Source organism: Eufriesea mexicana, unplaced genomic scaffold, assembly GCF_001483705.2.
Source record: "Eufriesea mexicana isolate 0111107269 unplaced genomic scaffold, ASM148370v2 scaffold739, whole genome shotgun sequence".
Classification (NCBI taxonomy): Eukaryota; Metazoa; Arthropoda; class Insecta; order Hymenoptera; family Apidae; genus Eufriesea; species Eufriesea mexicana.
Window position 1 is genome coordinate 726,517 of NW_016908892.1, and position 21,874 is coordinate 748,390.

Here is a 21,874-nt window from a genome sequence, read left to right on the forward strand (position 1 = left end):
ACTCCTATAATTCCACGCTAAATTAATGAACAAGTCCATCATCCCTATCCTCATTTCCAACAATCTGTTTAAAAAATAAACCCAGTATTAAAAAAAGAAAAAGAAAAAGATAACACCATCCTCGTCTCCATCTCACTGTAAATTTAGCACCCCATTTCTGATCGATTCACACTTTTAATTACTCCCAAGATATTATAATACTCCTATAATTCCACGATAAATTAATGAACAACTATTAGCAATTAATGAACAAGTCCATCATCCCTGTCTTCATTCCCAACAACGTATCCAAAAATATATCCATTGATAGAAGAAGAAAAAGATAACACCATCCTCGTCTCCATCTCACTATAAATTTAACATACCATCTTTGATCGATTCACACTTCTAATTACTCCCAAGGAATTATAATACGTCTATAATTCTACGCTACATTTATGTACAGCTTGATAAATCCATCATCCTTGTCTTCATTTCCAACAACGTGTTTAAAAAATAAACCCAGTATTAAAAAAAGAAAAAGAAAAAGATAACACCATCCTCGTCTCCATCTCACTATAAATTTAACATACCATCTTTGATCGATTCACACTTCTAATTACTCCCAAGGAATTATAATACGTCTATAATTCTACGCTACATTTATGTACAGCTTAATAAATCCATCATCCCTGTCTTCATTTCCAACAACGTATTCAAAAATATATCCATTGATAAAAGAAGAAAAAGATAACACTATTCTCAACTCCGACTCATCAACAAACCTAACACCCTATCCCTGATCGATTCACACTTTTAATTACTCCCAAGGCACTATGATACTCCTATAATTCCACGCTAAATTAATGAACAAGTCCATCATCCCTATCCTCATTTCCAACAACGTGTTTAAAAAATAAACCCAGTATTAAAAAAAGAAAAAGAAAAAGATAACACCATCCTCGTCTCCATCTCACTGTAAATTTAGCACCCCATCTCTGATCGATTCACACTTCTAATTACTCCCAAGGAATTATAATACGTCTATAATTCTACGCTACATTTATGTACAGCTTAATAAATCCATCATCCCTGTCTTCATTCCCAACAACGTATCCAAAAATATATCCATTGATAGAAGAAGAAAAAGATAACACTATTCTCAACTCTGACTCATCAACAAACCTAACACCCTATCCCTGATCGATTCACACTTTCAATTACTCCCAAGGAATTACAATACGTCTATAATTCTACGCTACATTTATGTACAGTCTGATAAATCCATCATCCCTGTCCTCATTTCCAACAACGTATCCGTATAAAAATATATCTATTAACAAAAAAAGAAAACGAAAAACATAGCACCATGCTCGTCTCCATCTCACCGTAAGTTCAACCCCCCATCTCTGATCGATTCGCATTCTTGATTACTCCCAAGGAAGTACGATCCGCCTATAATTCCTTCCTACGTTTATAACCACGCTGCGCGCTCCTCCCTTTCATCCCTGTGAATGCAACCCCAGTGCCGCTCGGCTGGAAGCTGCGAAAATTCCAACGCGGACATAAACTGTCCCTATGCACTTTCATCTCGCCCCCTTCGGGCCTCTTTCGCCCGGCGCATTTGTGGCCCATTTTCACAGGCCACGGTTTTTAAATGCGATCGCTCGCAGGAATACCTTTTCTCCAGCCAGGGGGAAACTAATCAGAGAGCACAGCGTGCAACGAGCGAATGCGTTCATCCGTGCACGAGGAACGATGAACGGCCAGGTGCGATTTACCACCGAGCTAGTTGCAAGTCGATCGACCATCTAGCCTGCGGCACAAGTAGCTTCTATCCCTCACGGTTATTAAAATTTCTCACGGGACTCGGGCTAACCCGTTTCGCTATTTTTTCCCTCCTTCGCAACCCCTTGTTCTCCGTGTATCGATAAAACGTCGAGACAGACCTCGAGATTCGCGATAATCGCACCCCGTCCCGCTTCCTTGCTACCCCAACCGAGCGAGGAGACACAGGGCTCTTGCAAAGGCTGCGAGATCGATTCGGAAGCAATCGTATCGGATGCTGCATTCAGAGTTGGGCTTTAATTGCGTGAAATCTGCGAGCTTTGTTTGGCCCGAGAGCGCGCTGTTTTTAATTGGAGACGATGGATTCGGGGTAGTTTTGCAGGTTCGAATTACTCGCTGCTCAGGACCAGTATTTAAACCGTGCAACTACTTGTCATGTGTAAGTTCAGTTCGATATACTGCACGCGAATGACAATTATTGGAGTGCTACGACGAAGATAAATGGGTCTACAGTCTGGGTATGAGAGCATTTGGACAGTTACATTTGACGTGTTTGACAGATTAAGGACCGAGCGCAAAAATAAGGCGACTTTTAAATTCGAAATTAAATCGTGCCTTTCTTTTAATAAAATTATACTCATCCCTTATAATAATATATTTCTAACTGAAGTGAACAGCAGTGAAAAAATTGTTCGCATCTTATTGGAAGCTTAGCAAACGTTTGCCCTACTTTGGCCATAATAAGTTAACAATTTCACGAAATATTAAACTGTGTTTATAATAATACTAAACACGTGGAAATATATTTAGAGAAAATTCCAGGATTACATCAACATAGTTATAAAATAATTCAACGGTACGCGTGATGTCTACGGTACGTTTGTTACACATTAGTTAAAGGTACTGGTGGCGCTAGTGTGTTAATGGCAAATCGTTCTAAGCTCAGCGTAATATAAATCATACTAAACACGTGGAAATATATTTAGAGAAAATTCCAGGATTACATCAACATAGTTATAAAATAATTCAACGGTACGCGTGATGTCTACGGTACGTTTGTTACACATTAGTTAAAGGTACTGGTGGCGCTAGTGTGTTAATGGCAAATCGTTCTAAGCTCATTGTAATAGCGAAAGAGACTCCTTATTCTCTAATTCACGATACTTTCGAGTGTTCTTACTTCATTCGAATATTTTTGCGACCTATATATGCATCATTTTTCAATTTAACTGATACAATCTTGGCTCTCCTGCTCTGCAATATCATATTATTTCAAGCACCCCAATTTAACGCGAATATACTTCGCTTGCTAAAAGCGGTAAATGTAAATGTTCGAATATTTCCCTGTGTGAATTTTTATCCGAATAAAAATCAATGAAATAAAAATTTTCGACTGCTTTCATCAAAAGCAGCTTGATGTGTTTTCGATAACTGCAGAAATAAAATATCGAAAATAACTAATAGTTTTATTCTCCGATTATGACAGTTTCATTTCCAAATCTTTACGACTTATCCCAGGTATTCAGAGTGAGTTACCTAATCGAGTCATTTCGAGTTACTCGTAAATTGTAACAATACAAATAACGATGCAACTGCGAGCAAATATTTAAATAATACGAGCAATATTCGTTACGCGAGAAAAAAATGTATTCGGAATAAAAGTTGTACGGTATCGTGGAACGATGCAGCACGATATACCCATTAATATTTCGACAGTTCAATTTTTTATCGGGAGATCGAGTTTTCAAAAATTTTCTGGTCTCGAATGTCTCGAAATTTTTAACGGCTTTAAATCCTTGGGAATTTTTTTAAACTCCCCGTATGACGTTTGCTCTTCTGGAATTCGAAGAGATATTTACCGGAAGACCAGCGACTCTAATTTATGGTCGACGAGTGTAGATAACTCATTCCGCGTGTCATAAATTTCTTTGCTAACTCAAGGGGCAATTAATTGCCGCTGCTACTAATCCCTTACTATTATTTCCATTCCCCTGCGAATTCGAGAATTAAAACACGCGACACCTTTAGCGATTCGACCCGTTATGTTTTTAAATAAATTCGTCTTTGTTCTTACGTTCGCGGCACAAAGGGAATTCATCGGGTGTCGAAATGTCGAATATAAAATTACTGGCGATATGAAAAACGATTTCAGAGGAACGTTGAAGTGTTTCGCGGGAGCTGTTCTCGACGAATGCATTTTTACGTATTTCGTCCATTCTCTTTTCCATTTTTCCTTTTTTTTTTTCCTCTTTTTGTTCAATATTTCAAGTACTAAAATCATATCTTTTTTTCTCCTTTTAATTGCTCGACACTCGTTATCTCGATGGACGATGAATTTAATGCGATTCCGTGGATAAAAATCGAGCGATATCAAAAATCCAGAGATCCCAGCGAAATCTCCTTAAAATGATTACACTGTTCAACTAATAAAACGAATTGCAAAAAGTGAATCGCTTTATACGTTGCCAATTATGAAACACAGCGTGTACAAAAATAAAAAAAGAACCGGGAGAAATGGAAAAATAGTAGGAATATAAAGCAACACTGATTCCAGATATCATCGGGCACGACAAAATTTTATTCCACCAATTGGATTTACTTTTCCACGTGGTAAAAATTTCTCAGTCGACGCAGAGGTCACTGCGTATCGAAAATCAAATATTTATGTACCATAAATCGTTTCATTTCCCGTAAAAATCTTTAAAAAATACGAAGCGGACAGAGGTCCTCGAGGGTACCATAACAGGGCTTCTCACTTTTATTCGCCATCGTCGCTTCCTGCTTTCGCGTAACTTTTATCACTACGACATCGTCTTTCATAATTTCGTAGAATTTTCTCATAAACAAACTAGAAGAAATATTGTTGACAGAAAACCATAACACAGCGTTGAACAGATAAATCGAAATAAATATTAAAAGCAAATATAAACGACAGAAGATTACCTGCTGAAGAAGAAAACCCGATTAAACCATAATTTCTTATGCTCTTATATTCAAAGTTACAACTCGATATTTTTCATCACAGATAAACCATAATTATGTTAAATATAAGTACACTCGAAAAATACAGTGTTCAACGAATAAAATAAATACTAAAAAGAACGTATATAAGACATGGAGGAAATTATTTCACGAGAATGAACCTCGAGCCATAACTTCTCGCACTAGTCCCAAAATCACGAGTTAATGTTCCTCGCAGACGTACCACGATAGTTAAAACAGCCCAGGATAGCACAATACGAAATAAGCAAAACGAATTCGAAATTACACGCCACTCGAGATTACCTCGCCATCGCCATTACCATTCATTACCGCCATTTAATCAAAAGCCGTATCCTAAGACTCCGCCACGTTCGATTAAACGCGAAATCGTTAGGAAATTATTAGCCGGTTAAACAGCAGGTTCGTTGGTTGGAAACAAGGAACGAAGGCCAAATAAACGGGGAACAAGAAAGGCAAACAATGGCGCCGGCATGCTCGACGCTGAGGATCGGCCCGTAAGGGTGCGCGGGCCTTGGCGATATTAAACGCGATTCGCGAGAGCGGGGCAATCCGCTTCGCGGAGTGCACACATCGGACATTATTAATCAGACATACGAGCTGGCGAGCGAACCGTGTTTGTCGACTAGAAGCAAGTGGACGCGCGCATGATTTATGAACTTCGCCGATACTACTTACTCGCCGTGTCGTCGCAGCGTGTTGCCGCGCCGAAGTCGTTTAATTTCACCGATTTTCCCATTAACCGGCGTAACGCCGGCGAAAATTTAATTGCGCAACGAAGGGATGACGGGACGGAAGGGAGAGACAGAGGCGCGCATTCCGTCGCGTACTTAATACCAGCCACGCGATATAAGCCGATGTTAATAATCGCGGGGAATACTTTCCGTCGCTTTCCCACCGGCTGGAAAAATAGCAATATCCCGCGAACGGGGTAAGGGTGCATTTCATTAGCTGGACCCCGTGAACGGGAGTTAGTAGGATTAGGAGTAGGGGACGACGCGACGGTGGCGACAGCTCGCGGTGCCGATCAAAGATACTTCTCAATGGCCGCTTCGGTTGCACTACTGCGAGAAAATGTTCTCTCAAAACAGCGAGTTTAAGGTTTTATCTATCTATAACATGGAATACGTTGCTATAAATATGAACAATTATAGATCTAGTGAAAAAGTAATATAAGAGGTTAGCTAATATTGTTAAATAATTACAGAATGTTGGATATTAAATGAGATAGAGAAGATAAAGAGGTTAGTTCGGGGTGAATTATTTATTCTTCTTTTGGTCGAATTTTGAAAAGATAGTTTTCAATGACCGTTTCTGTTGCATTACAGCGAAAATATTGTCTCAAAACAGCGAGTTTTGGGTTTTATCTATCTATAACATGAAATACATTGCTATAAATATGAACAATTATAGATCTAGTGAAAAAGTAATATAAGAGGGTAGCTAATATTGTTAAATAATTACAGAATGTTGGATATTAAATGAGATAGAGAAGATAAAGAGGTTAGTTCGGGGTGAATTATTTATTCTTCTTTTGGTCGAATTTTGAAAAGATAGTTCTCAATGACCGTTTCTGTTGCATTACAGCGAAAATATTGTCTCAAAACAGCGAGTTTTGGGTTTTATCTATCTATAACATGAAATACATTGCTATAAATATGAACAATTATAGATCTAGTGAAAAAGTAATATAAGAGGGTAGCTAATATTGTTAAATAATTACAGAATGTTGGATATTAAATAGGTTAGTTCGGGGTAATTCCGCGAGAAGAATGTATTTGTTCTTCTTTTGCTCGAATTTTGAAAAGATAGTCCTCAATGGCCGCTTCGCTTGCACTACTAGGAGAAAATGTTCTCTCAAAACAGCGAGTTTAGGGTTTTATCTATCCATAACATGGAATACGTTGCTATAAATATGAACAATTATAGATCGAGCGAAAAAGTAATATAAGAGGTTAGCTAATATTGTTAAATAATTACAGAATGTTGGATATTAAATGAAATAGAGAAAATAAAGAGGCTAGTTCGGGATAATTCCGCGAGAAGAATGTATTCGTTCTTCTTTTACTCGAATTTTGAAAAGATAGTTCTCAATGATCGCTTCTGTTGCAGCCCTGTGAGAAAATGTTCTCTGAAAACAACGAATTTATCCATAATGTAAAATAAACTGCGATAAATATGAATGATTATACATCGAACAAAAAGGAAATATAAAAGGTTAGCTAATATTGTTAAATAATCACAGAATGTTAAAAATATCGAACGAAATGGAAGCCATAAACAGCTTATTTCGACTTGTAATAAACATTTGTTCAATTCTATTGCAAAAATAAATTAACACACAGGGTGTTTAGTATGATAATAATAAATAACGAACACGGATAATAACAATTAAATCGGTACAACGAGAATAAATTAGTATAAATAAAATCAATAGCAACTTTAACAAAAGTAATTAAATATTTACACTATCAGGAAAAACAAAAATTTAAAACAGGTAATTTCTACCCCCCTCCCTTGGTAGCTCCATTGTTAAAAAATGGAGTCAAGAATTGAAACAACTCACAATACTGAGCAAACGAAGTGAAAAATGTCCGATCGACGCAGTTTCCAAAATTCAATTTCGATATCGAACTCACGCGTGAGTTCCTTCGCGACATCCTGAAGACGAAGAATTAAATTTCACAAAAATATCTTCTCTCCATTCTCTGTACACTGTTCACGCGACAAATTGCTTCTTTCCAAATTTAAGTCCCACTGATTCCAATTCAAGATATAACAACGAGAACTTAAGGGTGCGAGTTTGCAAGAGCTGCTGCCGCATCTCCGCGCCCCTTGCAGCCATCGACCACTCTCTCCCATCGACATCGGAGAATTAATTATGAAGTTGGAACCGATGGCCCTCGTAATATATGTTTTCCGTCGACGAACCAACGATTTAATACATTTAACAGCCCGCGGAATCGCGAATGCTTCAGCCGATCTGCCCGCAGTTATACCTAGGTTGCACGATAAACCATCGAGCCGTGCACGCTTTTGTGAGCACGGACTTTTGTGAAATCGTATTAACCTTTGTTCGCGATAATATTCGTTCCCGCGCCTATCGTGCGGCTGTTTGATCGTTCCATCGAAAATCGCCGGTGGTTAAGGAGATCTTAATCGCGTGGATGGTGCGGCAACTTCGTTGCTGGATAAAATATCGACGCCTGTACACCGGCGTGTCGGTGAATCGAATTTGTCCCTGGTTTATGCTACGGGGGACGAAATGCCCTATTTGCGGATTCTACCCCGTGAGAATGAATTTTATAAAATGTTCTGCGGTCACGTAACGTGGATCCATACGCGTCTATGTATATACGTTGATATATACGTAACGTAATTATTAATCCTTTAACAGCTTAATGGCCCTGAAGGATCGTTATGATGGGATGGAGCTGCATACGCGGCCGATGTATTAAAATACGCTTGCCCGTGATAAATATATAATTAATCCTTTATAACAATTACACCGGATCTCCAGCGAGTAGGTATTTTATGATATATTTCGTGCCCCGTTAGGTTCGACGCGTTTGGTTAAAGGATTAATTGGAATTACGTCGGGCCCGATAGTACACAAATGTACCTTGTATTATTCCGGGATACAAAGGAAGAACGATTCTTTCGTTTGGCGTACAGCTGACTCGCCGCCAGAGGCGGACACGTCCGTGACTCATTGTCAGCGTGCAAAAAGGGTGGCGAGATATACTTACACCGACAGACGTGGAGTTTCAGTACGTCTCCCCGGAGTTGTGCACATCGACCTGCGGTCCACCGTGGATATCGCACACACGTCCTCCTCGGGCACCGATTCCGGCCCGTACGAATCGTCCAACGGTCGAGCGAGCGTTGATCAACTGGCACACGCAGCTTTCATCCGGAACGCACGTACGGTAGCCCGAAACGAAGCCAACCAGATTCCCTCGAATCACTGGCCAGCCACGTGACTAGCCATGGGGAACAGCCGGAATTTGCGCGAGGCCCGAGCCCTGTCCGCTCGTGTACATCGGTCCGCGAGCCTAGCTAGCGTGGCCTGGCTTCGGAAAGAATCGAAACAGAGGTTCGTGCACGAAGTTGGCGTGAAAGACAGACAGACGGTCGGTCGAACGAAAAAGTTAAGCACGTACTTTGCCGCGGTGAGAGAAACTAACAACAAAAGACACGGGAGAAGCAGAGGGCGGACAGACGGAGAACAGGGATAGAGAAAGATAGAGAGAGACAGAGACAGGAAGACAGAGACAGAAAGAGAGAGAGAAGGAAAAGAGAGGACGAAAGAGCGCGGTTTCTCCCTGAGATTTCGAGCTGCACTGCAAACGGGAACAGTCAGTCCTCACTGAATCGGAGTTTGCCTACGTACTCGCGGCTGTAGACTTCGGGATCTGCGCAGTTGCTCGTTCACCACCACCATTTCCACCACCACCACCACCACTGCTACTACCGCCGCCACCACCACCACTGCTACTACCACCACCACCACCACCACCACCGACGCCACCGTCGCCGCCAGTACCACCATACCGTTAACCCCAAACCTCTATGGCTCCTCTCGACTCCCGACAACCCTAACCTCCAGCCTAGGCAGCGCCCTAACTTCCACTGACGAAAGCTCCAAGCGACGCGTGAACGCGAGATTATTCTTACTCGACGAAAATTACTCCCAACAAAGTTACCGGTCCGCGGATTAAATCTATGTAGATGCGCTAGGCTGTGGTATGCATGTTGCCGTTGCGGCGTGCTTAGGCGTGCTACGTGTACTACGCGAGATGAATGCGGTAATTACGATTCAAAATCGACCGTTGCGTCGCGGGGAATCGATGCAATCGGTCGTACTCGAAGAACCGTGCACACGGAGTTTGAATTACTGTCCGTTTGAGAAGATACGATTCTATCGAAGAGTTTTAACGGTTATTCCGCTCGGTGATATTTGCATACGCGTAATTTAATTTTCTAACAATGCCGTTGCACCGTTGACGACACAAAAGCAACCACTTGCGTAGAATTAACTGGATACTCGTGGCCATGACTGCTCGCGTGCGATGTTAAGAATGTTTCGAGCACACTAGTAAGAATACTTTATATCTCACACATTCGTAACGCGTATGCTGAGAGCGTTATAGCCTCGGGCGGTTTCTCGCTACCGACGAAGAAACAATGCTACTAATAACCGGTGGTTAAGCGAAGCCTTTGATTCGTTATCGAGAAGCAAGATAATCTCGAAAGCAACTTTCGTGACTGCTTCTTTGTAACCCAGCACCATTGGAATAATTCTCGTAAAAATATTACCGTGTTGATTGTTATGGTAATAAGCAAGAACACGAGAATTATATGCCGGATCTGTTGAAAATAATCTAGGTTAGGTAGACGGAAAAAGAATATCACGGTCGGTAAGTTTTACGGTTAAAAATCTGGTGACAAGGAGAAAGAATCTTGTCCGAGGTGATGCTACCTAAAGTTCGTTGCTCCGTACATGTTGTCTCCGCACAGTCCACCGAACGTTGGACGTTTGCCAAAGTCATTCTCACATAATTTCAGAGGAATATAAGCGCCAAAAAATACACGGAACTCTCGACTATAATTCCGGTATAAATCTATAAGCAGAAGAATAATCACCGGAGGGTCTTGCAGTAGCAAAACGTTAACGTGACTCGGCTTAATTAAATTTGATATGTTCACGTGATACCGGCTATCGTTTTAATTCATTGAGATCACCCAGGCGTGCATAGAAAGTTTACCACCTACTCATTTGTTTATGTTTCGTCGAGATCATATGATAATGTAAAATCACACTTTTACTAATTACCCTCCGCGATAAACAAGAATACAGGTTATGAAAGAAAATGATGAATGATAGTTTATTGTCCCGTTTTGACATTTTTGTTTAATCTTGAACTGGTAAATGTTCGTTCTTTCCTATTCGATTTAAATAATTAGAAAGAAATCGCTTTCTTCGTTACTAAAGAAGGAAGATTTGTATATCTGATGGAGATGGTACGTCAACGCCATCTAGTGTTCCGACAGGCTAAACAAATAATTTGATTGCACGTCGATAAAGTTATCGGTTGCTTCTTGCTCATGATTATTATTCACTTCGGTTTGACTTATCGTTAATTTAAATAAATCGTAAAATACTTAATATTTCATGCTCACTTAAATTAAAATATTAAAAGTAGGATTTATTATTTTAGATTTATCGCTTACTCGAGTAACAAAAGAAATAATCGAGTATATTTATAAATTTATTAGGTTATAAAATTATTTTTTAAATAATAATAGAAATGATAATTGAAAGGTAGAAGGAAGATTACAACTATGGAGTAAATGTTTCATCACAAGGATAAATTTATATGAATTTTTAATTATCGAGTGCACATAAATAAAGGCAAAAGTCAATGCAGTGACGTTAAATTTCTCAAACTGCAATGACGATATTTACATCGTGAATAAACTCTATGAGAATGCAAGATGATACGAAATATGTCCAATGTCCATAAATATATGAAATGATTACGTATATACAATATCTACACACGTATAACAGGATATAGAATACGATGTGCCAAATAAATAACAGATAAAACTATTATATCGTTGCTTAAATATTTTTAATCCGTTAGTGTGCGCGTGATACGTCAGATAATCCCACATAACGTTATATTTAATCTTAATTTTCATTTTATATCGATTCGCGTATTTTCTCTGAAATTAAACGAATTCATTACGGCTGAATAAAAAATTATAACAATAAAATTAGACATACAATATTTTGACATTCAGACATTTTATAGCAAAATTTTCGGATATCTAAAGTTTTGTAACTTTTCTAACGAGATTTACTCTAACGCTAAGTTACACAATACAAAATATAAAATGCATAAAAGAAGTTGGCTATTCTAATATCAACAGAAAATCTAATAATAGCAGAAAATCTAGACTTTGAACGTTACGCATAATAATTCGAATTGATTATTTACAAAAGAAGAAACATATTTCTTGTCATTACACTGTCGCGTGATGTTTCTGTAATCCTATCGCTTCATGCTCGAAAAAGGGAGTCAACACCACGACGTGGTTGCTCTGAAGAGGAAATTAATCTTAGGCGATAATTCAAAGCCACGTTATCGAGAAACCTAATGTCAATTGCAAAGTTAATCGATGTTCTCTCTCTTCATTCGCTGTAGAGATACGAGTGGGGCTGGCAGGTCGTTGTTCCTAGTCAAGATCATGAGATCCCTATTCCCGACATTTCGCAATGCTGGCGTAATGCCTGACCTCCGCTTCCAATTCTGCCGAATGCAATTCTTCAGAATTCGACGTGCTGTACTCATCACTCAATCACGCATTGACTACGTGAACAAACGCTTTCAGACGTACGAGTGACACGTACCATATCCAAGCCATATCGATTTCCCATTGTCCTCTATAGGCATCCAGTATGCGTACACCTTTGTCGTGTTATGACAATTGATGCAAAAATATTACACTAACGTAATTACCATTCTACCCATTACCCTCTTAATAAAGATAATTTTCATGTAATTTTCTTGATAATATAAATTAAGTCCTTATTTCATACATTTATTTCCTAAAAGGAAAATAATTGTAAATATTATTTGATATAGAAGGAAAAAGCATGTTACAACTTTCTGCGATGTTGTTACCATAGAAATCTTCTTAAATATGCTTCAGCCGGTATACAAATGACACAATTCGTTGCCCCATCTCACGGTCCGGTCCTAACCTAAGTTGTGTACCTTGAATGTATGCACCTACAATATATATACATAACATTTGTAAACATTCGGAAAAGAAACGTAATACTCATTGTCGTTTGATAATTTCGTGTATATTTTACAGTGCGGAACAGTATTTGTTAATTAAGTGTTATGTAGGTGAAATAACATCGAAGATTATTATTTTGGTTATGTATTCAATATAAGTATGTGTCCAAGACGATATACCTTCATTTAAACAGTGCTAAAGCAATTGAAAGTGATAGAACGCATGCGTATATTATGTCATCGATGTCCACTTCAATATAATCGTTATTTCCCGGTATTTAGTCTTCGAAGTGTTATCTGTATAATTAAAAAGTGTTATGTGTACATTTAAAAAGTATCATTATTAAGAAATACTTAAGAAAAGTGGAAATTCCATAACGAGGTACGAATTCTATATACGATATATTTTTATTACTAGGTATATATGCGTGTTCACGTGACAGGTATACCAAGTGCGAAATAAATACGACCAATCGATTTATTGATTTTTCAATATCTATTATTGTATTTGCGATACATTTATCATGTGTATTCAAGCCTTGAGACATTGATAATTATTCTGTAATAGTTCTTCTAAAATGTAATGTACAGCATAATTTATTTAGATAATGATAATCAATAAACACGTGTCGAATGTGAGTGCACAATACAAGAACGTCATCAAAAGCATTAAAAATTATCTAACAATGAAGGACATGGTAAAAAATTCTCTAATTTTTAAAATAAATATTTTACACGAATATGGAAATACATGGTTTGCATAATTCAATTTTGAGATTAAGCATTGGATGATACATGTTTTTTGAAAGAGTTAGTTGAAGTGCGCATGCGTTCGATGTGTATACAATTTCGAGACTCGTGTCACTCTCGTTTTCTCTCGTTTAACAAGGGTGTATTAACTGTGATTTGACAACACGATCTTATAGAATAACAGTGAATAGTGTAACTGATGGACAAGATAAATGTGTGACGGTGTACAAGAGATCAAATTCGTTTCGACAGGTATACAGTACTTCCCGGTTTGGGAGGTTAGAAAACCTCGAAGCCAAAGGAATACGATTTTCATTCACTTTTTAATGAGGAATAATGAAGCAGTATATAACAAGGGGGGATGAAATGCCGTGTGTACGTGTGGCTGTGTTGGTGTGTGAAAGAGAAAAGGAGGGAGGGAAACATAACACCCCGAGAAGACGTGCGTCGCGAGACTAATACGACGCAGAAAGAACGAGAGTGCGCGTCAGTAGGTTTTATCCTGACCTCGGTCAGACAGACATGGTTTAATTTAACCGGATCCCTGCAAAGTCACAGTTCAATCTATCTTTGTCCAGTGGCGCGATCAAATCCTCGAGACGTTCGCGATTTAACCTCACTCTTCCGTGGACGGGAAGAAGGATACACTGTTTTTCCGGTATGTAATGTGCATTTTCACTTTATAGGTCAAATTCTAAATACGGTGTTACAAATAACGATATTCTTGATTAGTTTGACTCGTGGATAGGAAAATGTTAAAATTCGTAGTCACGATCGGAATTTTTGTGCTTTTCAGCATGAATTTTTTATTCTTATTTGATTCTTTATGAAAATCAATGTACATACATATTTTCGTGTTTGTGTAATTTCAAACCTTCAATCGAGATATCGTGAAATAACGACGTAAATATTATCTATCTTGATTTATCGACGATAAATTATTGTTGACATAATATTTTTTTTCTTTTTTTTCAAACAATCTTTTAAAGGCACAATATTCGTGTTTTAGAAAAAATAACTAAAAATATATATAGCTTCATACATTGGTATCAAGAAGTGTTTTATATTTGCTAAAAGAGATAGTAAAATACGTAATATACGCGTATTAGTTCGAGATGATAATCATCGGAAGTTTTTACAAGCGATGCTGCTTATCTGCAACTCGAATGCCTTTTTTCGCTTCTATTTAATAAAAGTATGAAAATTCGTTTACGTGACTGAATTTTTGGAAACGACGTTTAAAAATATAATTGAAATTATATGCTGCAGGAAATTCAGTATCATGATTTACATAATCGCGTTTCATGAGCAGGGTTTAGTGACTCAATTTTAATATCGTGACCATGAAACGGCATCGTAACCATGTTACCGATTCAGACGGATGCGTGCGTCGCGGAAAAAACCGGCTACTAGCACCGCCGGTAGACTTTGTTGGGGGAAGAGAAAAAACCGTATCAATTCGACTAACGAAAGCAGTCAAATTTCTTTTGAATTCTGGCTGGAAGCGTTTCCCTCGCCCAATATTTCAAAATCCCGAGTACGAAAGACGGGGTATATAAAGGAGACGATATTTGCAAAAAGTATGAATCTCTTGCCCGGAGTCTGAATGCAAATGACTCGATCCCAGCACGCACCGTTTCTATCGTCGCGTTAGCGTTGGGGAGGGGAGATTTCTGGCTCGGATAGAATTCAAAAACGAGAGATCCGTGGCGCCATAGGCGAGGCGACAGCGAGAAATACAAGGAGGAATCGAAAGGGGAAAATACACTTCCTCGTACATCCTTCGCTCCCGTTTGCTCTTTGTGGGATAGTAATGGTCCAGGCTAAAGGCAAACTATACGTAGAAAGCTACAGAGGCAGTAGAGCGTGCAACGCGTAGCATTCTGGCGGAAAGCTTTCCACTGGGTTTCGACTGTATGAAGTTGACTGCTGGCCAGGGGCGTCGTCACCTTTCTTTGTATGCAGCTCCTCGTTGGCTAACATGAAAACTTCCTCAAATGTTATTCATCGCCATAATGGAGATGATTACGGTCGGAATTTAATACGTAGAAATTACCTTTATCAGTCGTGCGTGTTTGACCAGCGAACCGACGGTAATGAATGGAAACGTAATATATGTGGTATTGTGAACGGATATATACATAATTTATATTTTATAACGATATTGTCACTATATTTTCGTAAAAATATTTCAATTGTATATGTAAAACGTTATATGCGATTAATTTCGATCATTTCTTTTAATTTCGTTTTTTCTTTCATGGTAATCGCTACTTACCGATAGAAGAGTGGCACGCCAATTACACTCGCGTCTCGAGTGACGGATAACGGCAATTACCAACGAATTTTAACGATAATAATAGTCCGTCGAACGAGAACTTTCCTAGTGCCATTTTTTTATTGTTGAAAAAGAAAGGCATCCGAAAACAGCAGGAAAGACCAGTGAGGAGCTCTCTGCGGGAACGATTAATGATTCTGGTTCAACGACTTGTAACGCCGTGCATTGTTGCTCGGAATTACCGACCGTCAATTGTGAAGTCTGTTCCTAACTGACAATTGCTCCACTTGCTTTAAATCATTAGTACTCGCTAGTTACCTTGTTGGCACTACAATGAACATTGTCGTCATAACTGATTAAAGTAAATCTCGGCCGCGGTAATGATTTTTTTTTTTTCTGTTACGGTATTCATTCGTAATTCGTGAATATTATACGTGATAAGATAACAGAACGATCACTCCGTGACTCTTTTGTCCGTTAAATATATGTCGGTACCGTTTAATGTTTTATAATTTGATATTTCATCAGATAAGGAAATTGCTGATTTTACCAAGGCCTCTGCGGTAACTTCACTTATCCTGTACCACTGATACAGTGTGTGGATCGAGATACAGTTTCTGTTGTCTGAATATAGGACAACTGTGATTTAGGTTACCGTGCTTCAAGTTATTGAAGTTTATTCAAATTTAAACGTCGAACCCTTTGTTTGAAAACGAGGAAATCTTGTATTTGCAAACGTGAAGAAGTTTCTTTTAGAATTACGCCGTGTTTCCGCTCATGCTGGCGCTTTGCAAGAACGCCTACGGAAATAAACTTATGAACTTCCATTGGAACTATATATTGGATTTACAAAGTAAAGGAATCAATCGGATCACCGAATTAAAATCCGAGTTCTGATTAAAAATGAGGCTACTGATTATTAATATAATTATAGATTTTATTTTGATATAGCTATTAATATAATTATAGTAAAATATATTCGTTTTTCGAGTACCTTCGTTCTAACAATTATTTTTGCTTACAGATATTTCGCATTCGCCGAGATGTTGGGCCTACTTTTAATAGTAGCCGCTCTTGGTACATCGGCATTCGCCAGTAATGGCGAGATGGTGGAGCAAGAATGCCCAGTGGATTGCCATTGCCACTTTTTCCGCGTCAACTGGGTTACCGACTGCTCCGAAAGCAATTTGACTAGTATACCGATCGATGAGCTTAGCCCGAACGTCTACATTCTGGATATGAATGGTAACAACATCGCAGAGATCGGTTCATTTCCTCATTCTATCAAGCTGAGGCGCCTCCAGATGGCACACAATCGATTAACCGAGCTCAAGCATGAGTCATTTGCCGGATTAACTTATCTGCTGGAAGCAGACTTTTCGTCAAACGAAATTACTCATGTTGATCCCGAGGCATTCAAGTAAGAGAATATATGTATATATATTTTCTCCTTTGACTCATATTTTATAAATAATGTATACATGCATAGTTAGAAGGAAATTGTCTCACTTGTTCCCTGTCCAAATAAGAAATCAGAAATAGCTTTCCACTTTATTTCAAAAATTACTTTTACTTTATTTATAAAACATAGTATGGAAGTTTGTTATTTTCTAAATTAACATGTACTAAATTATACATGTAACATTTAAGTTTGATACTTAAGGAAATCTGAAATAAAAGTGTTGATTTATTCAATGTTTCAGGGAAATAATACAATTATGAAAGAAATATAAAATATTACAATTTTCTGTTGTTTTCAAAGTTTGTAAATTACGTGCAACAAATATTATCAGGAAGTGTTATTTGTTAATTTTATTTTTGTATTATTATATTTCACTTAAATAACAAATATCAGTCTAGCTTACCAATTGTTCAGTATCTCAGTAACTTAATTTCCTTCGTTTGCACGTTTTGCCTATTAATTATCACTTTCTTGCAACGTCAACAAAGATCAGCTATTTTATATCTCTTACAAGGAAAGCGCTCATTTTGCAGATCTCACAGTTTCAGCATAAATGAAAGATATGTTACAAAAAAAGAAAATTGCTTTAACCGTACAACACGCCTTTGCACACGTATTACTATAATCACAGACTTAATGCTTCAACAGGGACAATCCAGGTTTAATTACGCTGGAGCTTCAGAACAATCCTCTGGACGAAGTGAAAGGTCACTTTTTAAATTCTCGTACTCTGCTGTACCTCGATCTGAACACGTGTGGAATCCAACGTTTGAACACCCAATTTTTCCACAACACCACGAATCTGAATAAACTCGACTTGTCCCATAATCCACTTGGACGAATTGAGCCTGGACCATTCGATCATCTCACCAATCTGGAGTACCTAAAGTTGAACGGATGCAACTTGACTTATGTCTCTTCAGTCGCGTTTGCCAACTTGGAAAACCTTCGAGAACTCGAAATGGCAGAAAACGATCTACGCTCGTTGAGCTGGACGAGCTTATTAGCACCTCTGATTCGTCTGGAGTACCTGAACATCAGGAAGACCGGAATCTCCAATCTGCCAGGTGATGCATTTGCAAAGAATTTGTACCTTAGGCAATTGGTTCTTGCCGATAACGAGTTGCATCATCTGGATATCAGAAATACGCTGGGCCATAATTTGCATAGCCTTCAGTCACTGGATCTGTCAAATTGCAATCTAGAAGGTCACAATCTGTCAGCAGAGGCTTTCAAAAATACTAGTAAACTTCGCGTATTGAACCTGAGTGGCAACCCCATGTTAGCAACCGATTTGCCGGTTTTACTACTTCATCTGCCAAAGCTTCACAAGTTATCATTGAGCAACTGTAATTTACGACGTCTTCCGAATGCATTCCACATCTTTGAGCACTTGGAGGAGCTAGACATCTCACATAACCCACTGTCAGGAGCGTTCGATAATATGTTGAACCAATTAGAGTCATTAGAATACCTGGATATGTCTTATTGTAACCTTGGTTACGTTGGAAATAACACATTCGCCTACATGACTTCTCTGAAGAAATTAATACTATCAGGGAACAAACTGCATACCCTAGAAGAGGGATTATTTGCAAACCTGACACGATTGGAAAGTCTGGAATTGAACAATTGTGATCTAAAGACTCCCATAGACCCTAAGGTATTTGGCGACCATGATAGTACCAATATCGTTGAACTGAAGCTCAGTGGAAATCCTCTGGAGGTGCCTGAGAATGGTTCCCTTCTTCCAACGCAGTTCTCCAATATCGAGATCCTGGATCTAAGTAACTGCAATTTGATACATCTGAACGAGAACCTATTTTCGAGGACCAAGTATCTAACCCAATTGAATCTATCTGGCAACAGCATTGCCGGGCCAGAGAACCTAGTCTGTCTGAAGAAGCTACGTATGCTGGAGCATCTAGACCTCAGCAACAATTATCTGCGCACTATCAACCCGCGAGTGTTCAAGGCGAATCCACGCTTGCTAACAGTCAATTTGCTTGGTAATCCGTTCATGTGCAACTGCTTTATCACAGACATGTGGGACTGGGCGATGCAGGTAAAGAAGGACCTACACGTGCTCGTTGGTAGCCAACCAGCAAATTTCGAAACCGGCGCAGCGAAACTGAGAAAGAGCTTATCGTGTACCTACGACGAGGCAACCTACCGTCAGCTCACGGAACAGGCACGCGCCAGTGCTGACCAGCGTCGCCTTAGAAAAGGGGATCTGACCCCCACCCGTACCTGGGCGAAATACGTCCGCGAGTCGAATTGCGGCCGTAGTTCATGATATATAGCGAACAAATTTCAACACCCGATATTTGATGTCTATAACGAAGAGAAACACGGTGTAGAGAGGGATGAGCTGTAATGCATCTTGAAGCAGCGAATGTACACACATGTATGGGCTATATATAAGGAATGGTACGCGATACTGTCTAGTAATTTATCAAGATTCTATCCCGAAGAAAGCCAAATATGCCTCGTCACTTCCACGGTATATGACTTTATTTTTGTAGGCGATTTAAATAGGATTAAGATGTGTTGGTAGTAAGCGTGTGCCAGACGTCAGGACGGTGAAATATTTTCTAAGGGAAGCTCGGGATGCATCCCCGTTTGAATGGAATTTGTACTCTACTTTTCACTGGCATCGTCATCTTTATGGAATCACGCTGAATGGCTGTGATCGATCACCTATAAGCGATGACGACAACCGTCTTCAACAAACTGCCCTTCTCTGTCCGTGGCAAACATCTTTATACATTGGAGCGAAATTCGAAAACGGTGCAATACGTCTAGGGTCGGTTGGCATGATTAATGTAACGAACGGGGATGAGATGGAAAAAATATTTATCGATCGACGGAACAACGGAAGGTTCTCGAATTATCAATCACCTCTTTCACTTTGAGACCCTTTTGTGCTTCGTCGACGCTTTCTTTTTCCACGTTGATGCGAGAATTAATGGTCGAAAACCAGTTTAAGACCATTCGTTGTTCCCGATGACAATGGTGTCGTGTTTTTAATTAATCGCGCTCGCTGATCAAGCCACCCTTATATTCTCTGCCTCTGTTACACTCTTACAAGGGCTCGTGTATAACAGAATTTAACCGAATCGATAATTGCTCGAAGACTGTAATAGAGGAATTGAAATCCGAATAGAGAAGATTGATGCCTGTTGCGTGAAGATCTGTGAACTCTCGAATTCATAACAAAGTGATGAAGTTTTTGAAAGAAGCGTACCGAGCATAGATTCTATTTAAGCGTTGATGATGAACGACGTAAAGTCGTGCTAGCCTCGCGTAAGCATGTCGCGATTAATAATTATGAGGCCCTTGCATGTTCGTATGTATACTTGTATCTGTTATTTTCCTGTTATTATATGCCATCATGTGTTACATAAGCTCGTATGGATGTCGCCAGGTATAATACTCCGTTCGGAAGAAAACTCAATTGTTCGAATTATTGACCCTCGACTGGGACCCGGACTAAAACTGGTCATACTGTTCTTTCATTGTTAAGTTGCATTGGTTCAGTGAAATTTACGATTCTTTAACAACATTTATAATTATTAATTTTGTAATTCGTCGTTCATGCTACAAGTTTAACGTTCGAGTAATTTTGTTAAACAATCGTTTCAATCGTCTGACTTGTTCCACTCTAACAGTTGAAGGTTAATGTCATACGATTTACTATGCTTTGTTCTTTATATATTTGTTACATTTAATTGTTACGTATTTATTTTATCTACGATTGTCAGGAGTAGCATTACATTTTGCATTTGTTGTTAGTTTCCGATTAATGACACGCGCCAAGAAACATTTATCCCAATGTCTATTCTTAGTTTTAAAGTTAGTCTGCTCTCTTTTATGCGAATATATACGTAATCACGCGTTACTTCCTATTTCAACCAAAAAGTGTTCTCTGGCGGTGTCCATGTATAAATACAACGTACTCCTGTAGTACTGTAAATTTCATTCCTGAGCTATTCATCTCTCAGATGGGACAGTCATGATATAATTCTAGCTTACATACCTATGATTTTGTCGAAGAGATACGTTAGCAGGCTTTGTACGAATTTGGATAAAAGTATATGTATGACCTGTAAAAAAATGGGTATGTGAACTAGATCTTTAATCTTGCTGTCGCTTAGAACAAACATGAGTAAAATCTGGTGCCGATACAATTTCACTATGTTCATGAAATGTATAAGACTGTATTTAATAAAGGAGTCATTTTTCTTGATATAATTTGCACCTTTTTTATTTTTATACTGATGAATTATACCGCGGTGAATTATAAATATGACATTACAAAGTTTGGATTAAATATATCTTTTATTATAAATTTAATTACTTAAATTTATCTAATTTAAAGTTTGTTAAAAATTGTTGTACCGTAACGAGCGTATAATTTTTTGTATTATGTAATTCGAATTTACTCAAATGATTTCCGTTAGGATACAGATTTTATCGACTCATGGTAACAGTAGTTTTATCGATTCTCGATACAATATTTTTAATGATTTTTCAAAATAAGCACAGAACTATAAATCAAGTTATTGAGTATTGAGCAAAATTTATATATTATTATAATAATACTATTGTCTAATATTGAGCGATGGTTAAATAATTATAGGAAGTAAGATCGATAATAAATTAATAATTCGCATTATTTAGTTCCGCTAATTATTTGTCATTTCTGAAAAATTATGAGTAATTAAAACAAAAAAATATAATATTATGAAGAAAAGATGGATGCTTTCACCAGCTATGATATTTATTTACTTGCATTATACT

General features: G+C 38.3%; 1 protein-coding gene across 1 annotated transcript; it reads left to right on the plus strand.

Moving 5' to 3' along the window:
- Window positions 1-13,462: 13,462 nt before the first annotated feature.
- LOC108546649 (leucine-rich repeat-containing protein 70) lies at window positions 13,463-21,052 on the plus strand. The gene is made up of 3 exons (XM_017898858.1): window positions 13,463-13,989; window positions 16,634-17,029; window positions 17,720-21,052. Exons 2-3 carry the CDS (start codon window positions 16,653-16,655, stop codon window positions 19,365-19,367), a joined length of 2,025 nt encoding a protein of 674 aa, XP_017754347.1. The 5' UTR covers window positions 13,463-13,989; window positions 16,634-16,652; the 3' UTR covers window positions 19,368-21,052.
- Window positions 21,053-21,874: the final 822 nt, after the last annotated feature.